The sequence below is a fragment of the Fistularia commersonii genome, chromosome 7 (genome assembly GCF_037954325.1).
Source record: "Fistularia commersonii isolate RoL2024-O1a breed Wild chromosome 7, RoL_Fcom_v1.0, whole genome shotgun sequence".
Lineage (NCBI taxonomy): Eukaryota > Metazoa > Chordata > Actinopteri > Syngnathiformes > Fistulariidae > Fistularia > Fistularia commersonii.
In genome coordinates, this window is record NC_141290.1 from 12,056,800 (window position 1) to 12,078,154 (window position 21,355).

Consider the following 21,355-nt stretch of genomic DNA (forward strand, 5'->3'; position numbering starts at 1 on the left):
TCGGTTGCTAGGCGACTCACACTTCTCCATCAAGCAGCGGGACTTCGGCCCGAGCTCAGATTTCGGTTAATAGGCGAATGCACGTCACGATCCACTGGTGACCTGATGTTGTTATTTCACATAGTTTCTTATCTCCCCTCGATATATTCGTTCTCATTTGTCGTTATATGTTAATATTCGCCCAAATCTCAAACTTTAATCGAATATTATCCTCTGAATGTTCCTCAGAACCGTCACTCACCTAACATCCACATATTCCTTAGGACCAGCTGAAGATACAGAAAACATTATAGCTCAGCAGCTGCAACAACTGCTTGTTCTGGCAAGAAACTCAAACTTTATGAAGAAAACACAGTGCATGAATTTTTTGTTTTTTTTTTACTCTTTATTCACCCAAAAAGAATGCATCTGATTATCGTAATTCAATTTGGTTGATTTTTTTTAATAACTAAAATTTAAAAACAATATACAGTACAAATATAGTCCCATAAGCAGTCAGGAGAACAAATGACTTGTAATACTGGATTGAATGTTTTCAGTATAAACTTGACTCACATAATTTCTGATGTCATATTATAAAACTATTTTGTATAATGTAGTGGCTACTAATAGAAGAAGATGACTTATTCGTGATTTAACACATCCATTCTCAAGGTCAAATAGCAGTCGCACATGTGCAGGCACAAACACACACGTAAACAAACACCCAGAACTATCTATCGTTTCTTTTTGCTCTCTTTCTTGGGTTTCTGTCTTATTGGGGCTGCCGCTCCTTTGGGTTTCTTCGTCTGTTCGGCAGTCTTGCCATTAGCGGACTCCGTCTCCTCCTGTTGAGCAAACACAGGAAGCAGAAGTCACATTGCGTTTCACAAAGAATCCTCTGAGTCAATGAAATGTGGTGTGATAATAAGACCCTACAAGCACTTACAGAAGTGTGTATTTTTGGATAAGGCTTTTTGCTGACTAACCCTCACATATTTGTCATATATTCAACATGCAGGGAGTTAGTGATTTTTAAGCCAAGTTTTAGCAATGTCGTTTTACATAACTAAATGGGCTTAGCATTGGAATTCCTAGTTCAAGAACTCATTTATATGTACACACACACACAGAGCAAAAGAAATCAGAGGGAGTTTCATCACTTTGCCTCTGTCAGCACTGTTTCTGTGAGCGAAATCATTTCTATTGTCTGGCCTTAGAACGACAGTGGGCTGCTGCGGTGGCAACATACTGTAGAGATTAATCAGTGCATCTGCTGACAAAGTCTAATATAGAATAATTAAGACTGTGGATTTTGGATATAAATAAATCTGTCATCAATTTTCAAGTATGGCGATTGTGCAATTAACTGGGCAACAATACCCTCACTGAAATTAAAGGGAAAAAAAGCAGCTGCTTGTGGGAATTAATTTTAGAAAGATTAAAACGTCACACAGATTTTGTGACAAGCTCAGAGGTCAGTAAAAGCAAAGATTAGAGTTTTATCTTGATGCAGGTACAGATGAATTTAATCTGTCAATGTCTCACAACTTTCTTTTAAACAGATTTTATTTCCTGGTCATTTTTAATAGGAACTATCAAAAAGTGGATGTGAATTTGCAGCCCAGATGCTTTCAACAGATCCAAGTTTCTGCAAATCCTAGTTTCAGGCTTCTATGGTAACCATCATGTGACAGTTGTCTAGCCAACATCTTAAAACCACCAATCAAGGTTGCAAACTCTGTGCCTGAGTTCTCTTTTACTTCCTGAACTCTGCCCTTTGTTTATCTTTCAGCTAATGCTTCCGCTTATATGCTGTACATTTCAACCCTTGACATTTTGCACATTTCCTCTTTTTAACCCTTGTTGCCCTTCTATTCGCTGCGTCCTACCTGCTCGTGACCTTTGGAGTTGGGGAAGATGATTGCCAGGATGCATATAAGCTGGAAGATGGCGCCCAGAAAGAGCCCATAGCGCAGGAGGCTCTCCAGGAAAGTGGGCTCTGGGACCTCTGGAGGAGACAGATCCAGGTCTGCAGACATGATGCTGCCCTCTCAAGCGTCGTTCTAGAACCTGACAGGTGAAGAGGTAGTAAGAAGGTAGCCGACTTGTGGGAATGGTAACCCTGTCAAAAAGAAAAACAATCACAGAAAATACACTTACTTTACATGCGTAGCTAATATGACCTCAACATCACATACGCGGGAAATTGACAATATTTGCCAAACACGAGTTAACACGATTTCACTACCATAAAAATCATGCACTTTGTCTAGTTTACCCTTAAATTTGCGACGTAGCTACGTGAAGACGTAGCCAAGTCAATAGAGAGCTAACACATGTTCACATCGTCTAAATGCAGCGCTGACAGAGGACTCAAATCTTACCGGTGGAGGGAACACTTAACTGTTTTGTTTTGGGAATACGGAATATAAAATTAGGGGTATCAAACGAGCAAGACAATGACTACCAAGTGGAAAATGCTAATTTGGTTTACTAATGAAGAAAGAAAAAGATACATCCGCTTGGCGGAAGTGAGGTCACAAATCTGTGACGTCTACCGGAGAGACGATTGGTTTGAGAATGGCGCCCTCTAACGGCGGGCTTTGGACAATCACCAGGGGTCATCCCTAAGGAGAAAAACAGCAATTTGCAACGCGTGTAACTTCGTACTAAAAATGACAAAGGTAAAAGGAAAAAAAACAAGGAGTGATATAAACAGACAGACTACTAGATAGATATAAGTTAGGAAAGTCCTGACATCACTACTGTGCATCCATTTATGCTTCATGTTGTGTGTGCCATCTCTGGTAAGGTTTCCTTTTACCGAGGTATGTATTATTTCCAATCCATAATGTGAATAGATCGTAATTATTATTGTTATGTATTAGGCTTATCCTGTACTCAGGGTCGCATAGGTGCTCAGGCCTATCCGATCTGTGATTGGGAGATGGCGAGGTTCACCCTGGGTTGGTCTCCAGTTAATCACATGGCCACATATAGAGACGTTCAAGAATTCACACTGTGATTCACACATCTTGGCAATTTAGGTATTTCAGTGAACCTTCTGCATGTTTTTGGGCTTAGGGGGGAAACCGAATAAATACACACAGACATTGGTAGAATATGCAAACGTCAGAATCGAACCAGGGACCTTCTTACTGTAAGGCAGAAGTAGGCCTCACTACTGTGCTACCGTTCCATTAATTATTATTTCCATTTATTAATTCATTTGTTTCTCTAATCTCTGTTGATCAAATCTCAAAACTGTCTCTTTGTAAAATAGCCCTCACGGTTAGCAAGGACGAGCGATTTTTCATGACCTTGACAAAGCATGCTGCCCAATACATCTGATGGTGTGAAAGAAAGTTTAGGTTATTGAAAAGTGGGATATCCAAATGAATTTCTGAGTGCAACAGAGAAATAAGATAATCTAGCGAGGTCTGGGTTCTCCTCTTTAGGAATAATGAGTGATATATTTCGAATACATCTAACACTAGATAACAGCCAAATCCAATTAAAGTGGAAAACACAATTGTAACATTACAGAATCATCATTTTATTACACAGTATAGAATAAAGTTATATAAACAGTATATAACTGAAACAGTTATAATAGTCTTGGGGTCCATATTCCATGTCCTTCAGTCCTTGCCACAGTACTAATTAGTGTGTGTGTGTGTGTGTGTGTGTGTGTGTGTGTGTGTGTGTGTGTGTGTGTGTGTGTGTGTGTGTGTGTGTGTGTGTGTGTGTGTGTGTGTGTGTGTGTGTGTGTGTGTGTGTGTGTGTGTGTAAGGCCTGCAGCACATCACGGACTACATGTCCACCATCGGCATCATCACGGACAACCTGCCGGATGACCCGCTTTGAGAACCCCAACCACAACACAGAGGTGAGTTACACACACGACGGGACTGCCAACCCCCGCCCTGGACTCCTCCTCTCTCCCAACAGTATCATCAGACTAGGTACATTGAGCGCTGAGAAGGATCAACCCCCGCAAGGCAGTCGGACCGGACAACATCCCAGGGCGGGCCCTCAGAGCTTGTGACAACGAGCTGGCTGATGTTCTCACCGCCATCTTCAGACTCTCCCTCAGCCAGTACACCGTCCCTACACGCTTCAAGAATGACCCTCCCCCCTCCCCCCCCGGCCTGCACCCTACCCTCTGTGACTGACTCCTGGACTTCCTGACTGGCAGACTGGCTTTTTTTGCACAACATTGTGAGCTGTGTCTGCAGGAGCCCATCTTCTCCACCAGAGGAGAAAACCACATCAGCCTCTTCCAATGTCCTGATCCAAAATGTTGCACATATTTGGGACTATGTATTCCCTTCAGTTATTTTTCCTTCCTTCATCCTTCCTAACCCCCCCAAAACAAACATATTTTTCTCTGCATAAGTGAAAAGAAAAGTGTCCTAAGTGGCAGGATTTAGGCTGAAGACAGTGAATCAACCCCTTGAGTTGACTTTGTCCTGAGCTCAACTTCACTGTTAAAACAATATTGATTTTACAAAGCAGCTGACTTCCTGTGACAGGTATTTGAAAATGTCCAGTGTTCATGCAGCAGGAGGATTGTTATGAGATGCCGCTTCTTTGAACTGTTTTATTCTTTCTTAATGTTTCCATGACTGGACTGCAGCAAGATCCAATGAGGCAAAAGCATATAGAATAATTTTCCTGCACATCCTGAAATTTGATTTTATCTGTAATTAATGCTCGTGGAATAATTTGTCTCTCAAGCTCACAACTATCTCCCCACTGCACACACACATAAATGCATCTATTTACTAGTCTAACTATAGGGATCATAGCAAACAGTTTGAATTTCACGATAAGGTGGCAGCTCAGAACAGCCTTGTTCTAATCGATGTAACATGCTCGGAGTGTTTGCATTTGGGCTTTAAGTGTGACTTCTTCGGCTCACACTGCTCTCATCTTGCTCTTAGGCTCCAGACGGATCTCCAGCACTGTGGTCCCACTGACAGTCCTCCCCATGGTGGGTGTGATATGATGAAGCCAGTGGAGGCAATGTGGTTTCAGAAGCTCCTATGAAGACCTACAAGCCAACAGGACAGGCGCCTTGGTTCCTGCAGAGTGGGTGAGGACAACTAAACTGCTTCACAGACTGTCAGCCATGAATAAAAGAACAAAAAACATATTTTCCCTCTAGCCTGCAGCGTAATGTATCCATTGAGATCATTTTAGTGTGAATGGCAGATTTTTGGAGATATCAGCCGAAGAGATGTCTGCTTTCTCTCAGCTACAGTGTAGCTGAATAGAGTGACTGTTGTGTAGCTGAACATTTGAAATATCTACAGCGGGGCCATTTTTCCAAACACATGACCAGGTTTCTCTTGATAATCCACAGACTCTGGTATGAGCAGTTTTATTTAGATGTTCCAAGGAAACAGTTCCTCCGAAAGCTGCAAAAAAGTTTGTTGATTATATTGAGTGACCGGGCTGTAAATTCTGGAGAGCCATTACTGTTGAGTTTTTCAAAATCTAATTTTGGGCTCCCATCCAGAAGAAGACCATTCAGTTTCATTGCATTTGAGAGAAAGCAGGCATTTCACCGGCCAAACGATCAAAATGAATAAAGAGCCCTGAAGACAAGAGTAACATTTCTATTTGGGTTTTTAGATGATTTTTTATTTGGGTTGGGTGTGAACCATTTCACTTGGCGCTTCATAAAGAATGAAAGTTACAACAATCACATTAATAAATTAGTATTTTGGCACCCCTTTAGACCTGTTTAATAGAATGCAGAGGACGGATATTGAAACACTGGATTATAGCTTCCAATACCTGATTGGCACAGGTATTTAACACAAGGTTTACAGGCCAATTAAATACATCTGGTAATGAATGAAGGGCTTGGAGCCAAAGGACCGTGGGTACTAGGGGAATATGAACGTTTCAGAGAGCAGTTCACAAGACACAAGGACAAAGCTGATGATTTATATTTATATGATTTCATGATTTGTGACTGCAATAATCGGAAAGGGGTAACTTAAAGGTGTACCTAGTGATCTTCAAGCCATTTGGCTTTTAATACCTTTTGGCTCCAAGCCCTGAAAATGTGGCATTATGAGTTACAACAAATTATAGTTAAGTGCTCATGATCCAAGCTGCCTCACAAAAGGACCGTATGAGGCTGAGTCTCTGAAATTACAGAATAAAAATGTATGTTTTTAAATGAATTTTTTTTAAACATACTGTTCGATATCCTTGAGCTGTTTTTTTAATTTTTTTGAAAGCAAGTAAAAAAAAACTCCTGGATTCCTGACTTGGGTCTTGACCCAGTCCCTTTGGTGGTCCTCAAATCTGCAGAAAACATCCTCTTCCTCCTATATCGAGGGCAGATAATTGGAATAATTTTCCAACTTTACCACTAAAACAAATGGTAGACATATGAGCAGGTAAAAAAAGTTTTGCTAATTGTGGTATACTGTTTCATTGTGTTTCCTTTTATTCTTATCGTCTGCATTTTCAACTTTTCCCTCAAGTCACTTAAAAAGGAAAATGTACCTTTTTATCAAAGGGTGGGGCATTTTGAGAAATATTCTTATATAGACCTCCCCTGTCAAATAGAGAAATAATACTTGCTTATGAGAGATAACACGAACTGCAATCAGCTTACCGTACATTATTTAATACAGTTAAACAAGCATTTTCTAACAGTTTTGGATAGCTGTTCATCAACTCTCATTAATATAATTTCTCAAATCTTGCGGTTGATATATTTGCTTGCTTGTTACTATATAAAATCAATATATGTATATTCAATAGAATAAAATATGAATTACATTTATGTCACGAAATTTATTTTTGACATCGAGGGACTTGAAATTGAGATATATATATTAGTGAAATACTAATTTGACCACAAGAGGACGGTGTTGCACAAGTACCACTCGTCATTCCCGCTGTTGCTGATTTGGGGTCAATTATTCTCCTCTTATAATGACTGTCAATTCCCTCCTACCTATTATACTGGACCACTTTGAATATCTAATGAGTGATTTGTTTGTATCCTTTTTATGTATTAATTTTTTTATTCAGGAATTTTTTCTTAATCTGGAGAATTGTCGTCTACTTTTTAATTTAATCTCCCCTCAATACTTTCATCAGTTGAAAATTAATCATGAGATGAATAAAATCAAAAAGATTGGGGGAATGTAAAAGAAGAAGTTTGGATGTTTGAGATAACACATTGCAATGTTCTTCTTATTATAAACAATGATCCGGTGCCTTCTGTGATTAATACTTGATATTTCCCCTGAAGTTACTTCTTACAGGGAATTGTTTTTTTCACCAAGCCACATAATGGTCTGGTCAGCATCTTATTCAAGTTTATAATTGAAATCTCACTCACCAGTCACTGCAGTTGTGTTAAACAGTTTACGGAAGTATTTGTATGTTCATAGATAATGGATTTCATCGGAGAGAAAAAAAATGGTTGAAAAATAAGGAGATGAAACTTTTTTTGTGTGAAAAATAGATACAAATTCTTAATATTAATATACACTTGTTCTTTTGTCACTCAACATTATCCCTAGCTGTGGCATTGAATGCCAGGTTTCCGCCTGTCCTTAATTTCTGATTTAAATTTGAATAGTTTCCAACAGTGGTAACGTTTTCATTTTTTAATTAGTAGGAGTTATCCTCCTTATTTTTGGCAAGTGAATTTCTAGGTTTTGGGCGAGGGTACTAGAAATGATCATGTAATTATTAAATCTGTTAATCTGAGTTTGCGGGTAATTTCTTGCAATTTTTTAGGTTGTCTCTCAGTTTAATGGTAATTTCCAATGTTCTCTTGGTATGCTTATAAATAATTGTTTTTAAACTTTACACACCGTCCAACCAAGCCCCTTTACGAGGGTCCCAACATCCCACTTCTGGGACCCTTCCCTTATTTACATGAGACTCTTTCCCTCACATCATCAACTGCGTTTCTATTTTTGCAATCTTTCAATGTATTGCGGTGTCTATAATAACATTATGCTTAAGCTCATATCCTCATAACTCACCTTCTTAACGTAAGCAGCCCCATTACCATGCGTGCAGCAACAGTGGGAAATTATATTGTATAACGTGACTGAAACTGAAGGATTAGGCTAGCACAGTTAAATATATAGTTCAACCCTGACAAATTTTGAACTTGCGCTCATTCATTTTTTTTCAGGCTGCGACACTTATTTTACACAGATTGTCATTGAATGGACTTTATGCGGTCAGGGATATGGAATCTTTTTGGGCCCTGTTGGAGTCCTATATTTGTCAGGGAGGTCTTCAGGTAGTAGAAGGAGGCCATTCAGATCTGGTTAGGCCATTGGTGTCCTGCAGGTTTTAATGGTTTTGTAACCACAAGGCAAGTGAGGAAGGAGTGTTGTTGAGGTGGTTTGGGCTTCTAGTGAGGTTGCCGACTGGACGTCTCCAGTGGAGACATTCAAGGACCAGACTGCTGGTGACGAATCAGAGTGCTTTGTCCACCAGTGTTTTCATATTGTTATTTCAAAATCAAACATAATGTGTCTGTCTTGATCTGAAGGATTTGAAGTTGTGACAAATATTTGAAAAAAAAAATTGAGTGTAATGTAATACATTTTTGCTATGTCTATCGAGTGGAGCATTCTGTTTGTGATTAAAAAGTACAAGCTGTAAAAGAGGTGGAATACTTAAAACTTTGAAAATGTCAGCGACCTCAAGAAAGCACCAGTTTGGACAGACCATGCACCTTCATTCTGTTTATTCATGTATATATCAGGGAATAAAATATGTTTCTACATAAAACAATGTACAATATTACATTAGTACAATTGCACTTTATATACACAATGCATTACAAATAGTTGCATCATTACACAAATATATATATATGTGTATATATATGTATATATGTATATACATATATATACATATGTATATAAACTTAGAAAGTAATACTATCACATCTACATACACGTGTGAGGACATAACATTAAAATTTGCAGACAGCTGCCTCGGTACAACATTCAGTTTGTACATAACAACTGGTGTTTTGGTCAGTTATTAAGAGACATAAGAAATAGTTTTAAATAGGTTTGAGGTATTTATGGTGTTGTTACATGTGTTATCATTTCTGTTTCTTTTGTTTCTATTTACAGAGCAGCAACACAAGGAGGGCTGGGTGTGGAACCTGAGAGGTGAGAAAGAGAACGAATGATTAGCTCATTTAAACACATTAATGCTGAATGAATGTGTATTCGTAAAACAGAGAGGCTGCAGATCCTACCTCATCTTTTGATGAAGGCAACAGGCAGCTCTCTGTTTGGAACCAGGAGTCCAGAATGGATCACGTCCAGTGATTCATTATCTGTCGCCACGATCTCGTAGTCCCTGACCAGCTGTCAGGAAAAGAAGAGGAACAGTCAGCCAGAGAAACTCTGCCAGAGTCACGTGAGAGAATACCTTTGCAGCACCACTACATTCACTGCATACACTATTTTAAAAATATTAGTTATCAGCAATGAAATAAGATGAAATTACATTTACAGCACGAATCTATATCCATTCGGTTAAATCAAGTCCCAAGTTGTTGGTCTTACCCAGCACATTGCAAGCTGCAGCTGCAGTTCGGCCAGCCTCCGACCGATGCACATCCTCTTCCCGATGCCGAATGGAACGTGCGCGAAGGGGTTGATGGTGCTGTTCTCTCGAAGCCAGCGTTCAGGCTTGAACTGCTTCCCGTCGTCAAAGTATTCCTCGTTGGAGCCGAGCGCGTGGCTGTTTATCATCAAAACTGTCTGAACAAAAATGGACATAGACGGATTAATTTTCATCACTCTAGAACAATCAAGTTACAGAACTTCAGATTACTTGCTAAAAGAAAACTAATTACGTTAGACAGTACAGTGGATTATGAAGGGCCGATAAAGACCTTGATGCAATAAATCTAATCCCTCTATGGTGTTCAAATTAACCTCACACACACTTCTACAATTAGACTTTGTACAGTGTGTGAGCCGTTTTTCTAACATGCCTTATTCATACATCAGTCTAATGTAAATTAATGCAAGAATGTAATCTGCTCATGTCAGGTGTATGGTAACGAGAACTAAGCCACTTACTCCTTTGGGAATGGCATAATCTCCCAACACAGTGTCTTTGTCCAGGGTTCTGCTTGTGAATGGAACTGATGGCGATAACCTGTAAGAATTTGAAAACAGAGCATGGGAATATGGCCCCTGCGAAATTGTAATGTAGCATGACACGCATGTCTAAGCTGTTTAACGGCAGCTAAACACACTCCTATGTTTTTCACGGTGCAAGATGAGGTGAGATATAAGCTCCAGTCAGAGGTCAGATACATTCCCTGGGTGAAGTGGTAAGGGTATTAGCCTTAAATAACATCATAGACAACTTGTGACTTCACGAGAAGACGGGAGAAAATCATTTGAACGTGACCACAGATTCTAAGCTGCGAGAACTTGTTATTGCTTGTCATGCCACCAATTCTCATGAGGCCTGTTTTTCAGCCAGTCGCGAGTGGGACTTTAGGGTTCTTAAGCACCGTGGTACTGCTGGCGAATGTACCTGAAAAATGCAACACGGTCAATTTTTGATTCTATTATATATATTTTTTCTTTTAACCTGGGTTGATTCATTATTAAAAACGAAAGAAATAAACCAACGCAAAAAAAATGATCAATCATTTTGCTTTCAAAAAATAATCATGGCGTCAGATGTCTGTCATGTGTTGCATATTGGTGAAGGCAGGGTTATTTATGTCCACGCATTTATGTTCTCACTCGCCATTGTTTCTACTGATGGGTCCGGTGTTGATGGCGTAGCCGAAACAACACACACCTGTCACACACATGCCACTCTATCATCAAGGGGTTCGATAGGCTGTTTATGAGCCAGGGAGAGAGCACGCTCATGGGTTTGTCCGTGACACCTGAGCCTAAATGACTAATAGAGCCAAATATGATTGGACCTCCATTGAAGCAGAATTCTGTAACATCAAACGAAACATTGCTTTCTTTTCGGCCCTTGACCTGTAAGGTAGTCTGTGAAAGCATTGCATCCAGAAACACGCAAACCACCCATTACAGTTTAAGTTACACTTTCTCTCAACCGCTTTTAAACTCGAATTTCACATGAATTGGTTCTGATATTTCATTGTATGAATGTGTTTTTAATGTCTATGGGAGGCTCCCTGAACCACGTGTTGATTCAAAAAATATGTTGGTCTCGATGAGAACCCCTTGTATAAACCGCCCGAACTGTAATTTGAGCATGTCAGTCTCGAAAAACGTATTTTGTTATTTGTTAACTCCCAAATAAACAATCCAAATTACATATGAATTTTCCTGTCGCCAAATAACTTATGACGCCTCCAGTGAGTCCGATTGGTCAAATGAAATATCGGGCGGATGACATGACGTCACGTACGGCCCAGGCATCTCGGGGTTGCTTATGAGTTGTAGAGTTTGTCCAGTACTGTGCCACTTGTGCTGCCTTTTACTACCTGCTAATTATTTGCCACGGTAGTGGCCAGGAGCTGAGCAAGACTGGGTTGTTTGTGCGGACAGAGCGGCGGTTGTCGTACTGTACCTCATAGACTCTTTGAGGCAGGCTTTGAGGTAGGGCATGCTCTTGATGTGCTCTCCACATGGGTCCTGGTCTGGAGGCAAGACTTCTCTAATCTCCTTCAGCAGCTTCCTCTGGGCCCCGGGGTTACGTGACAGGTTGAAAATAACCCACAGCATACTGTTGGCAGTCTGAGAAACGTAAACACAGTGAGGGAAAGGGAGATTGAGAGGAAGAGAGGGGAAGAAAAAGAAGGAAAAGGGCAGAGGGAGATGTCAATTAGTGGGGCAGCCACTCTGAGTGCATTCCTCAGTGGGGTCCTGAAAGGAGTTGAGAAATGTTTGGGGTTCCTCAAAGGCTCCACAGTTACATTCACATAACCTTCATTTTCTGCTTTTGAAGCACCGTAACAGCAGCACCTGTTTGTCATAGAGGTTGAACTTTTTTCACTGGCCGGAAGGGAATTAGGCGAAAGGTGCACAGTGTGCTTCTATGGGGAACGTGGGCTAAATTGATTTGTCTCTCATATCAATTGCGATATCTTATTATTTTTTTCAAATCGAAACATGTTTGGACTAAAATGGCGAGCCCGAATTTAGTTGATTTTTTTTTCTAAATCTCATATGTGTCTCCTTACCGTTTCCACTCCCCCGATCTGCAATTCGGTGATGGCGGCGTACAGCTCCTTCTTGGAGAGGCAACTGTGATGCAAGATGTCACCGATTAGGTCATCAGGAGCCCTGACAGCATTCCTCTTCAGCTTCTTGTCAATATAGACTTTGGCTGAGGAAAGACGGTCATTCGGTCAAAATTCACTGTCTCCATTGAAATGTATCACGTGCTCAGCTGAGATATGGTGGCGGTTATCGGGATGATCTATATAGGTTGCCCTGGTTTGTGCACAAGTTATTACCGGTGGTGGTGTTTACAGTTCATGAGAAATCAACGCTGTTGGAAACCCAAACATGCTATTTCAGTTCCTCTCATCCTTATATGTCATACGATCTGCACAATCTACATCCTGAAGGGACTGACATGCTTCCCTCTTTCTGTAAAAGCCGTTCTGGTTTCACTTGTTTGGAAACTGTTTATCTGGTCAACTGAGCTGGATTTAAAAAACAAACAAACTCAAAAACAGACGATTGTGACGAAGCGACTGACTGACGGTCAGTTTTTGCTCACTCCCAGGGCACAGACAGATACTTATGAGGTTTGTGTGAGGTTTGTGACCATATTTTTGGGAAGGGGTGTGTTTCCGAGTGTGTGCGTGTGTTTGTGTGTGTGTGTGTGTATGTGTGTGTGTGTGTGTGTGTGTGTTAGCCAAATAAACAGCCAAACCAGCATCATCATGTTCCTCACTCTGTATTTCACTCCCACCTACTGCTACTACAAATATTTGGCAGGTTTCTACCCTCTTAGGTCATGCAGTTTACTACGACTCTGGCTATCATTTACCCCGAGTGCCAAGTACACAAAGAACTGAGGCGCCCGGTTCAAATTCACCCTCTGCTCTATCTATCACCTAACTTAACCAGCTCTTGGTCGGTGAGGAGGGCAAACTGTATCGAGAGCTGTAAAATGATAGTGCAGTATGAGGAGGCAGTGGGGCTTCGTCCTCTTCCTCATCTGCTCGACAGTGCCATCTTTTTGCGGGCGTGTGTACCTGTGCTGAAAATGCGGTCCCATGCCGCGGTGTGGTCCTGCCACGTTTTGGTGTTGAGGTTCTTGTGGAGCTCCACAGGCGTCACCATCATCATACCAAATGTGCTCATCATCTGCAAAGAGCGACAGGGAGAAAAGAAGGTTTAGCAAATCCTTCACGTAGATCTCTTGTGTTTATGCTTGTACTCTTTGACCCACGAGACCTTTGTGAGCTTACAATTTTTATCTGTTGACTGTGGATGATATTGGTTTGCCCCAGTAAATCCAGAGTTTTAGGAAGAGAGAGAGCGAGAGATAGAGGGAGGCAGTCAGACACTGAACTGCTGCATAGCCAGATGTAGTTCAGCTGACCTCAGCAGAGGTGAACCTGATGAACCAGCCTGTTTCTAAAGGCTTGGGGGTGGGGGTGTCAAACTAAAATGTCTCAGGAATGATCATAAATCCTTAGCTAAACGGCGTTCAGGACGGGATGAGGAGGAAGCGTACTCACTGTTTTCACCGCAGTGATGAAGTTCATGGCTTCTTCATTGACTTTCTCCTGCAGCAGCCCGAATCTCTTGTCATAGAGGACAAGGCAGATTGCTGTATTGGAGAAAGAAAAACAGAATATTAAATTAAATCCCTCACACTCTTAAATCATATCTTTTTCCCTCAATTCAGGCACTGATATCTTCAATTGAGCTCACAAACGAATAATTGTATATTGATCCATACAGTTAATGTCATTTTAATAGAGTTTTACATACATACATATTTTTACATATATACATTTTTTATTTGTGTGAAAAACTTTTTTCTAGTGACAATGCCAATCTCTGAGAGCAGATCAACTTATTATTTATACTTTTTTTTATAAATGTAATGACATAGATGGTAAGAAATGAAGCTCAGCTTACTCTCAAAAGACCATTTATTCAGTTCGAAGTACAAGTCCTCGATCTTCCCATTCACGTTTATTTTCCCAATCCTGCCAACAAAGTCAGCCAGCACCTGTTTCAAAACAGTAGTGATCAGCCAAAACATGTAAAAACATGAAAAAACACACCAAATGACTCCGTGTACAGATTGTTTTCTTGCTTTCAGACCACCCCCTCACCTCATTTATTTTTCTATCCAGCTTCACCACTTCTGTCGGTTTCATGAGTTTCTGCTGAAACGCGCTCCTCACTCTCTGCCAGTCTTTTCCTTCTCTGTGGAAAAAAAATAGAAGAAAAAAAATCAAATCAAGGCTTGGATCAGCCCCGCATTTTTTAAGAGCGTATTTTGCCTCAAAATTGGGGACCGGAATCGCAAAAATAAATAAATAATAAGAATTAAAAAAAAAATCAAGGCTTGGATTTAAACCACGCTTTTTAAATGCCGTAAAATTGAGGACCGAAATCGCAACGATTTTTTTTTTAAAGTGCACTTACAGGATAAGAAGCCCGTACGCCTCGTCCCTCAGGTCTCTGTATGCTTTCCAGGGTTTGATCTCCAGCCTCTGGGGGTAACTGCCCTCCTTCCTGTAGAGCGCTTCCAGCAAGCAGGGCGCACCAATGTGCACCGACTCGAAGGAGCCGAGCTTCATCCGGAATATTTTGCCAAATTTTTTATGATAATCAACCTGAAGAAGTTGCAAAAAAAAAAAAAAAAAAAAAAGAAATCGATGAAGATGATTTTAATTTCTTTGCTTTTTTTTGTGCTCAGATCGAGATGGTGTATATCTTACCAGAGCTTCATGTTGTCTCGTCAGACCCCCTTTCCTCAGGAGCTCCACCAGACTGCCGACCAGGGGCCAGTTGGTGGGTCCCGGTATCGAGTCCAGGCTGTGCGTTGTGGAGGCGGCGCGGGGGCAGCGCGCAACCTCCACAGCATCCTTCTCCAGAACGCACACTGAGGATGTGGGCTTGAAGTGCTGGAGACCCACCGAGTTCTTCTTCAGCAGCTCCACGATCTGAGGAACTTTTTGGATCTGCGCCCTCATCCTCCAATTCGCGGGTAAATGTCTCGGCGGGGGGGAAAAAGTGTGACCGCGGCTCTTCTTCGTTATCTTGGGCTTTCCTCGTTTCTTGGAACTGTCACACCTTGCTGCAATATATATACCTTGACAGTGTTTATTCCTGCCGTGCACCGAACCAATCAGGGGTCTGTGCGGCATGGTGTGGCCGTCGAACCCACCATTCATTTATGGATCCACGTTGAGAGGATCGTATGACCTCAGATAGACCAAGGAAGTGACCCCCCCACCCCGCACCCCCTCCCCTATCCTCCACCCCCACCCCTCCCCTGGCGCTTTATAAATAAACACACAGGCCACAGTGAAGGTGGCGCGGTTCGCTTGAACCGTCTTTCAGAACTGAAACTTTGGCAAAGCAAATACTACTGCCACACTTCTGCACCGTGGACAAATATTTGACTGTGTGTGTGTTTGTAGTGTGTGTGCAGTTGTGTGGCTGCATGTCCAATTGTTTAATCCTAAGAGCGAATATAGAAAAAAAAAATCAAAAAGATGTAAAAATGTGACAGTTGTATGACTACTCATGCCACAGATTGTAACTCTTTTAAAAAAAGCGAACAAAAGAGCAGGAGTTGTGAATATTCCACACCTGCTGTCATTCACACACAAGCCCCCTATTGACCCCATCAGCTGCCATGGAAACGCATGAAATACGTGGAAAGACCCTTTAAAAGGCTCAGGGTGGAAATGTGATTCTGCGGCAGATGTGCGATGCATTTGAGTTGTTAGATCGCCGTCGGTAATATTTATGTTTGGTCACAAAGTTTCAAAAACATATGATTACGCTTCCTAGTCCAAAACCACGAACAAAGACGGTTCTAGAAATGGTCAGATAAAGTGTTAATTGTCATTCTAATCACGTACTAATCACAATTTATAAAATAAAAATAACACCGAAAGCTTGTTTTACTAAATAAATTTGGTGCAAAGCGGGCTCACGTTCTCAGCGCTTATGGTAAATCAGATCTCCGTCGAAAACCTCCCGCAGGTCGTAAGAGAGACTGCAGTCTCCGATTGGCATCGGCTCCACTTAACAAACAGCAGAGCTTTGTCTATTCAGAACACAGGAAGCAGTTGCGGCCTTTTATTCGAGGCCAGTCTCTGTTAATTTCAATCCAATCACACCTTAATTTCAATGATCAATGGCAGTAGCCAAGTCGTGACCTTGTTTAAAATGGTAGAAACAGTCTTTATCAGCGATACTTTCATCCCGTCAGGGGAGGGAAGGTGACAAGATCATTGTCACATCCAAGCTGTGTGCCGCCCGCTGGCGATAACAAGAATACATCGTGTCCCGAAAACACATACTCCAAAAAACAACTGTGTGAAATATGTGGAAATACACTGCCAAAGATAAGCGCCCTGCCAGGTTTGGCTGAGCCTGCTTTGGTTTTTTTTTTTTTTTTTTTTTTTTTTTTTTTTTTTTTTTTGCGAAGCCACAACCTGAAATGCAAAGGAGAAAACAAAGAAAAACAAAACCAAAATAAAACCTTAAAGATCGCCCCAAAATGTAGCACACACGCTTCAATCTGAATTAGTGAAGGTTATCTTTTTTTTTCTTTCTTATGTACTCTTATTCAAAAACATTATACCTCTTATCTTCTTGTCCTGATTATCTCGGCATTGATTTTTTTAACGTCTATGACTTGGAATCTTTTTTTCAAATCATGTCAATATTTTTGATCACAGTAAAAAAAACCATCAACATCTTGATGTTATACATACATGGTAATTAGTACAATTTAACTTGTAAAGCCTTTGCAAGTGTGGAAAGGAGACATTTATTTCCCAATCATTTGTAACTTTTTGTATTCATCGACTGCTAGTTAACTATTGATTTTGACGACACCTGAATCAAAAACTAAACTTTCTGATTTTCTTCTCCATGTGTCTTGAACAAAACTGCAGGCCTGGTGCAACTCACAGCTTTTTTTTTCAAACAAGAAACATTTTTATTTACTTTAAATCCTTTAAACCTGTTCCAAATCTAAAACACATTTTGATAAATCAGATCTTGTTTTTGTTTTGTATTTCTTGTTTCTGGTTTCTCCAAGGTCTAGAAATTTTTTTCAATTTTTGTTTATTTTCATAATTTTCTTTTTGGCAATTGGAAGGAATCTAAGGTGGCTTTTTGATGAAACATTGAAAAATGCCATTCAAAATAACTGCCTTGCCTTTATATTGTTTAAATCACGTGAAAAAAGTTTGCAGGAAAAAAGGATATTATTTTCTGTACGTTTTGCTAATGCTTATCACCCCATTAACTGATCCTGATAAATACTAAGATTACTGACGCAACCCCGTGATTAGTTTTCTCCGCTTTTCCAGTTTTTCCTTTTTAATTTTCCACCAAAACAACCCCCCCCAAAAGAAAAAAAGCCAAATAAGCCAGGCCTCGCACCAGAACTTCAACCTCACCGTATCCTTCATCTGAGCTGAACATGAAGTAACAGTGGGAATGTCACGGACAGCTGCCACGGAGCAGGGTGCAAGTCATAGAGAAAACATGTTTTGTCGTGATGTTCTCTGGAGGCAAATAGAACTACGCAATATCATCCACTGTGACCTTGTGTAGAATAAGTGACTGACAGGGTTTATCGCAATAAATGTGTAATGGAGGACACGTTGTTTTTTTTTTTTCTTTTCCTTTTTTGTCGATCAAAGCGAGCGTTTGTGCAATTTGAGAATTAATGAATTATCCGATCATCATCTGAAACGAAAGCGATCTTTCAACCAGTTTCTTTGTACTATAGAAAATAGATTTTTTTTAAGATCTCTGTATAGATAAGCAGGTATGTTGTCATCTTTGTTTACAGAAATGTAGCCCTGTTATTGGAGAAAAGTTTGTCTTTATTGACCGAATGCCTCTGAGTGAAATCCCGATTCTGGAGCCTCATTGTTTGTTTCTCATGTATCGTTTTAATTACCGGGCAACTCGTTTTTTTTCCGAGCTTCTTAAATCAGCAAGAAGCATGTAGTTTGGACATCAGGAGGCAGAATGATAAGTGATGAACCAAGATAGGGGGGTAGATGACCTTCGCTGCACACAGTGCAGGCAAACCTGATGACTCAAACTCGCTGATGTCCAAATTGACTGACAGGTCAGTGAGTTCGGTGATTGGGTTTGAAGCCGCACCGACACCGAGGTGGAGGCACATGCAAAGAAACAGGGTCAAACATGCACACACACAAAGATTCACATTCATTTATGAAAGCACAAACACACACACGTACACACACACATACAGTGGAGGCCACAGAAGAGGAGCTTAGTTACTTCATTGCAGAGATGTAAAATCTCCGTACAGTCAAAGCAGCCTACGTGCTCACATAACAGCGGTGACCTAGAATGTGAGGTGCCCCTTCTCCGAATCCCACCCTAACCATAAGAATGAAAATATTTACCACAGATCTTGAGTGAAGTAATGCACTAAGCACCCAGTACCACCCTCTCCCGTTTGGCAGGGCGCTTGACACCGCATCCCACCGACAACCGTGCAGCAGCGAGCGTCTCACAGCATCGGAAGGGATGTTCCAAAAACCGCATCGGCAGCGACAGCGAAAAGATTTCCACCCTCAAGTTTAATAACTATATATGTCATTCAAGCTTTCGCTTGGCAGTTTTTCAATGAAGCGCTGTTTCGTGGCACATTGTGTTCGGCCTTGATTGAGCATTAAAATTCTTGACATGGAGCCAGTGTTAATATCATCAAACATTAATGATTTTTTTTTCTGCTGACAAACAATAGCCTATAGATTATTGATGTTGGCCAGAAAGTAGGTCATTCCTATTGATAGAGATGATGGGGAAGGCCGGCAGTTAGCGCTCTCTCGCTCTCTCGCTTTCTCTGTCTCTCTCAGTCTCTCTCAATGTATGTAAAAATTATTCTTGAAAAAGCATCTCAGTTTGTCAGAAAATTGCCACCAGACACCAACCAGAAGTCCAGATAAAAATTAATGAAATGTGATTTCCCTCTTAGTCAAACTGTAATAGCGTGGTATTTAAATTTTTTGCTGTCTCAGCCCAGCCACGTCTCTCTCTGTTTGGAAAAAAAAAGTATATTTATAAAAAGAAACTGACAGGACAGTGCTGTTCAAATATACCATATATTTGGAAACATCACATTCTCTTTATAAGTGAAGTACAATACTGCTTTCATGCCTTCGCATGAATCTGAAGCCAAGACACATTAGCTCAGCTTAGCATAAAGACTGGAAATGGGGAGAAAATTGCCCGTCTCTGTCCAAGTTTCTATTTGTAACTTTCATTTTGAAAGACGCTCCCTGAATGGTCTTCTCTTCTAAACTTCAGCTCGAGAGCAGACGAGTGCAATTATCAAAATGCCAAACTATTCCTGAAAACCCAGTGTTGAAGCGACTACTATAAACTTTCGATTTGTTTTGGCATTTGCAGACCCTGGCCAAATGCAGCAGCGTTTACCAGAATGAAAACTGTGTTTCGCATCTATGTTGAGTTGCAATATTGAAACAGCATTTACAGCAGCATCCGTTAATCTGTTCTGCTACTTATTGATATCTGCTCCTGCACTGACAAAATTAAAGATTATATTAAAGTTGACGCAACACAACTTCTTGCCGAGATTAAGTTAAAGAAAGTGTCATGATGTGGGATAAAGTAGTGTGCATCCTGTGACTCTGAATTATCATAAGACATGGAGATACGGTCCTATGACTGTGCTCCAGTCTATGCAGTCTGCCCGCAGCTCTTTCCTCTTTTGAGTGCAACCCCCTCATATGGTGAAATTCTTAAACTGCCAAGGCCAGCTGGCGTGTTTTATTCTTGGAATTTTATTTTTTTCAACACTTTTCAACAGAGGTTCCTTTCCATTTTCACTGAGACACAAAAAAAAGCTTTTCAAAATAAAACACATGACATGCGGTGCACCCCGAATCACATTGATAACAAATATGTTAACTGCTTGCACCAGGCCTGAGAATTTTCACTGTGGATGATGTACGAAGTGTCACAAAATAATTGGATGGTGCAAATTGTCTGCTGATTGTCTGCAAAAAAAAAAGCAAATATTTAGTATAGACACCTGTTTTAGACATGCATGCTAGTATCTTGTCTTGAAGAAAGTCCTGATACCTGATCTAGCTGTTGGGGATAAGAAAAAAAATCTAAATATTTTTATTCATCTTTTACTTGGACAAATGTCTCCTGTTTTGAGACAAAATCTCATCTTAGATCGCAACACACACACACAAAAAAAAGAAAAACCCGGGCTAATCAGTGGATACTCATAGCACAGTGCATTTCAGTTCGAGTCAGTCATAAAACAGAGCTGTTGTTCCCTGGGGCAGTTTGTAAAAGACCTTACATGAGTCCAATGTATGGAGTTCTCCTGAGGTAATGTTATTTTGTAACTGTGCATGCCAAAAGAGTCGTTTCAACAAACACCAGTTGCTCATCTGCATTTGGCCACACGCAATCTGGAGTATGGGAAAGTCATTCCAGGCAAAAAGTGATTGTGAAAGAAAAAAAGCCAGACACATGAGTTACAGGTTGATTCGTTTTAATGGGCTTGCATATCATGTGTGTTAAGCTTAAACATAATAGGATGAAAAATCCTGGTTATATCATTTTCAGAGCTAAATGGGTCGCTCTTAGAGCAGAGGCACCTTGAAAGAAACATAGAATGTCTAATTAATGGAAAAGGTTGCGGGTCACGTGACACGCTCATTCTTCAAAACGGACGTACTGTATGAACTGCCCTACATTTTGTATAACTAGATACAAAGACCCGATAGGTCAACAGTTAGGATAAGACTGTGTTATTTAAAGGCCAGCTAGTGAAGGGTTACAACAAGTGTAGTCATGTTGGACAAGTTCAGCAGTTGATATAAATGATTGTCAAGTGTTGATTAAGGGCCACTCTTTCTCTTGATATATGAGCAGCTCTGCAAGTGATCTTCGGGATTGTGCAAAAATGAATGCTAATCTCTGCCAATTTGAAGGATTCAGGCTGTTTTATCTTAATTTTTTTTTTTTAACCAGCTAGACTGTTTCAGTTTGAATTTCGGCATGCTTTTTCTGAGGCTTCATTGTACATGTTTATCGAGGTTGCAGGGTCCCCTCATAACATGAGACTATCTTTCGGCTCTTGCGCTGCATCTACA

At 40.6% G+C, this 21,355-nt stretch overlaps 2 protein-coding genes across 5 annotated transcripts; both read right to left on the bottom strand.

Annotated features, from left to right (window-relative positions):
* Nucleotides 1-363: 363 nt before the first annotated feature.
* Nucleotides 364-2,513, bottom strand: manbal (mannosidase beta like). 4 transcript variants are annotated; one of them, XM_086148833.1, is made up of 3 exons: nt 2,367-2,513; nt 1,872-2,052; nt 364-827 (listed from the first exon to the last, which is right to left on the bottom strand). In XM_086148833.1, exons 2-3 carry the CDS (start codon nt 2,019-2,021, stop codon nt 717-719), a joined length of 261 nt encoding a protein of 86 aa, XP_086004959.1. In that variant the 5' UTR covers nt 2,022-2,052; nt 2,367-2,513; the 3' UTR covers nt 364-716. The 4 variants fall into 4 exon arrangements, with proteins under 4 accessions (XP_086004959.1, XP_086004957.1, XP_086004960.1 ...); XM_086148831.1 differs by having other exon boundaries at nt 1,872-2,104; XM_086148834.1 differs by having other exon boundaries at nt 2,387-2,472.
* A 6,203-nt stretch (nt 2,514-8,716) lies between these two features.
* cyp24a1 (cytochrome P450, family 24, subfamily A, polypeptide 1) lies at nt 8,717-16,380 on the bottom strand. Its single transcript, XM_086149826.1, has 12 exons — nt 14,927-16,380; nt 14,631-14,821; nt 14,315-14,408; nt 14,115-14,208; nt 13,709-13,800; nt 13,220-13,331; nt 12,194-12,339; nt 11,581-11,747; nt 10,092-10,170; nt 9,570-9,767; nt 9,257-9,368; nt 8,717-9,160 (listed from the first exon to the last, which is right to left on the bottom strand). The coding sequence occupies exons 1-11, from the start codon at nt 15,380-15,382 to the stop codon at nt 9,258-9,260; spliced, it is 1,740 nt and encodes a 579-aa protein (XP_086005952.1). The 5' UTR covers nt 15,383-16,380; the 3' UTR covers nt 8,717-9,160; nt 9,257.
* Between the last annotated feature and the right edge of the window lie 4,975 nt (nt 16,381-21,355).

Coding starts and splice junctions, on each gene's coding strand:
- cyp24a1 (XM_086149826.1), bottom strand. CDS start 15,382: ATGAATGGTGGGTTCGACGGCCACACCATGCCGCACAGACCCCTGATT. Junction 13,801..14,114: donor GAATAAATGGTCTTTTGAGA/GTAAGCTGAGCT, acceptor TCTCCAATACAG/CAATCTGCCTTGTCCTCTAT. Junction 13,332..13,708: donor TCATCACTGCGGTGAAAACA/GTGAGTACGCTT, acceptor CGCTCTTTGCAG/ATGATGAGCACATTTGGTAT.
- manbal (XM_086148833.1), bottom strand. CDS start 2,021: ATGTCTGCAGACCTGGATCTGTCTCCTCCAGAGGTCCCAGAGCCCACT. Junction 828..1,871: donor ACTCCAAAGGTCACGAGCAG/GTAGGACGCAGC, acceptor TTTGCTCAACAG/GAGGAGACGGAGTCCGCTAA.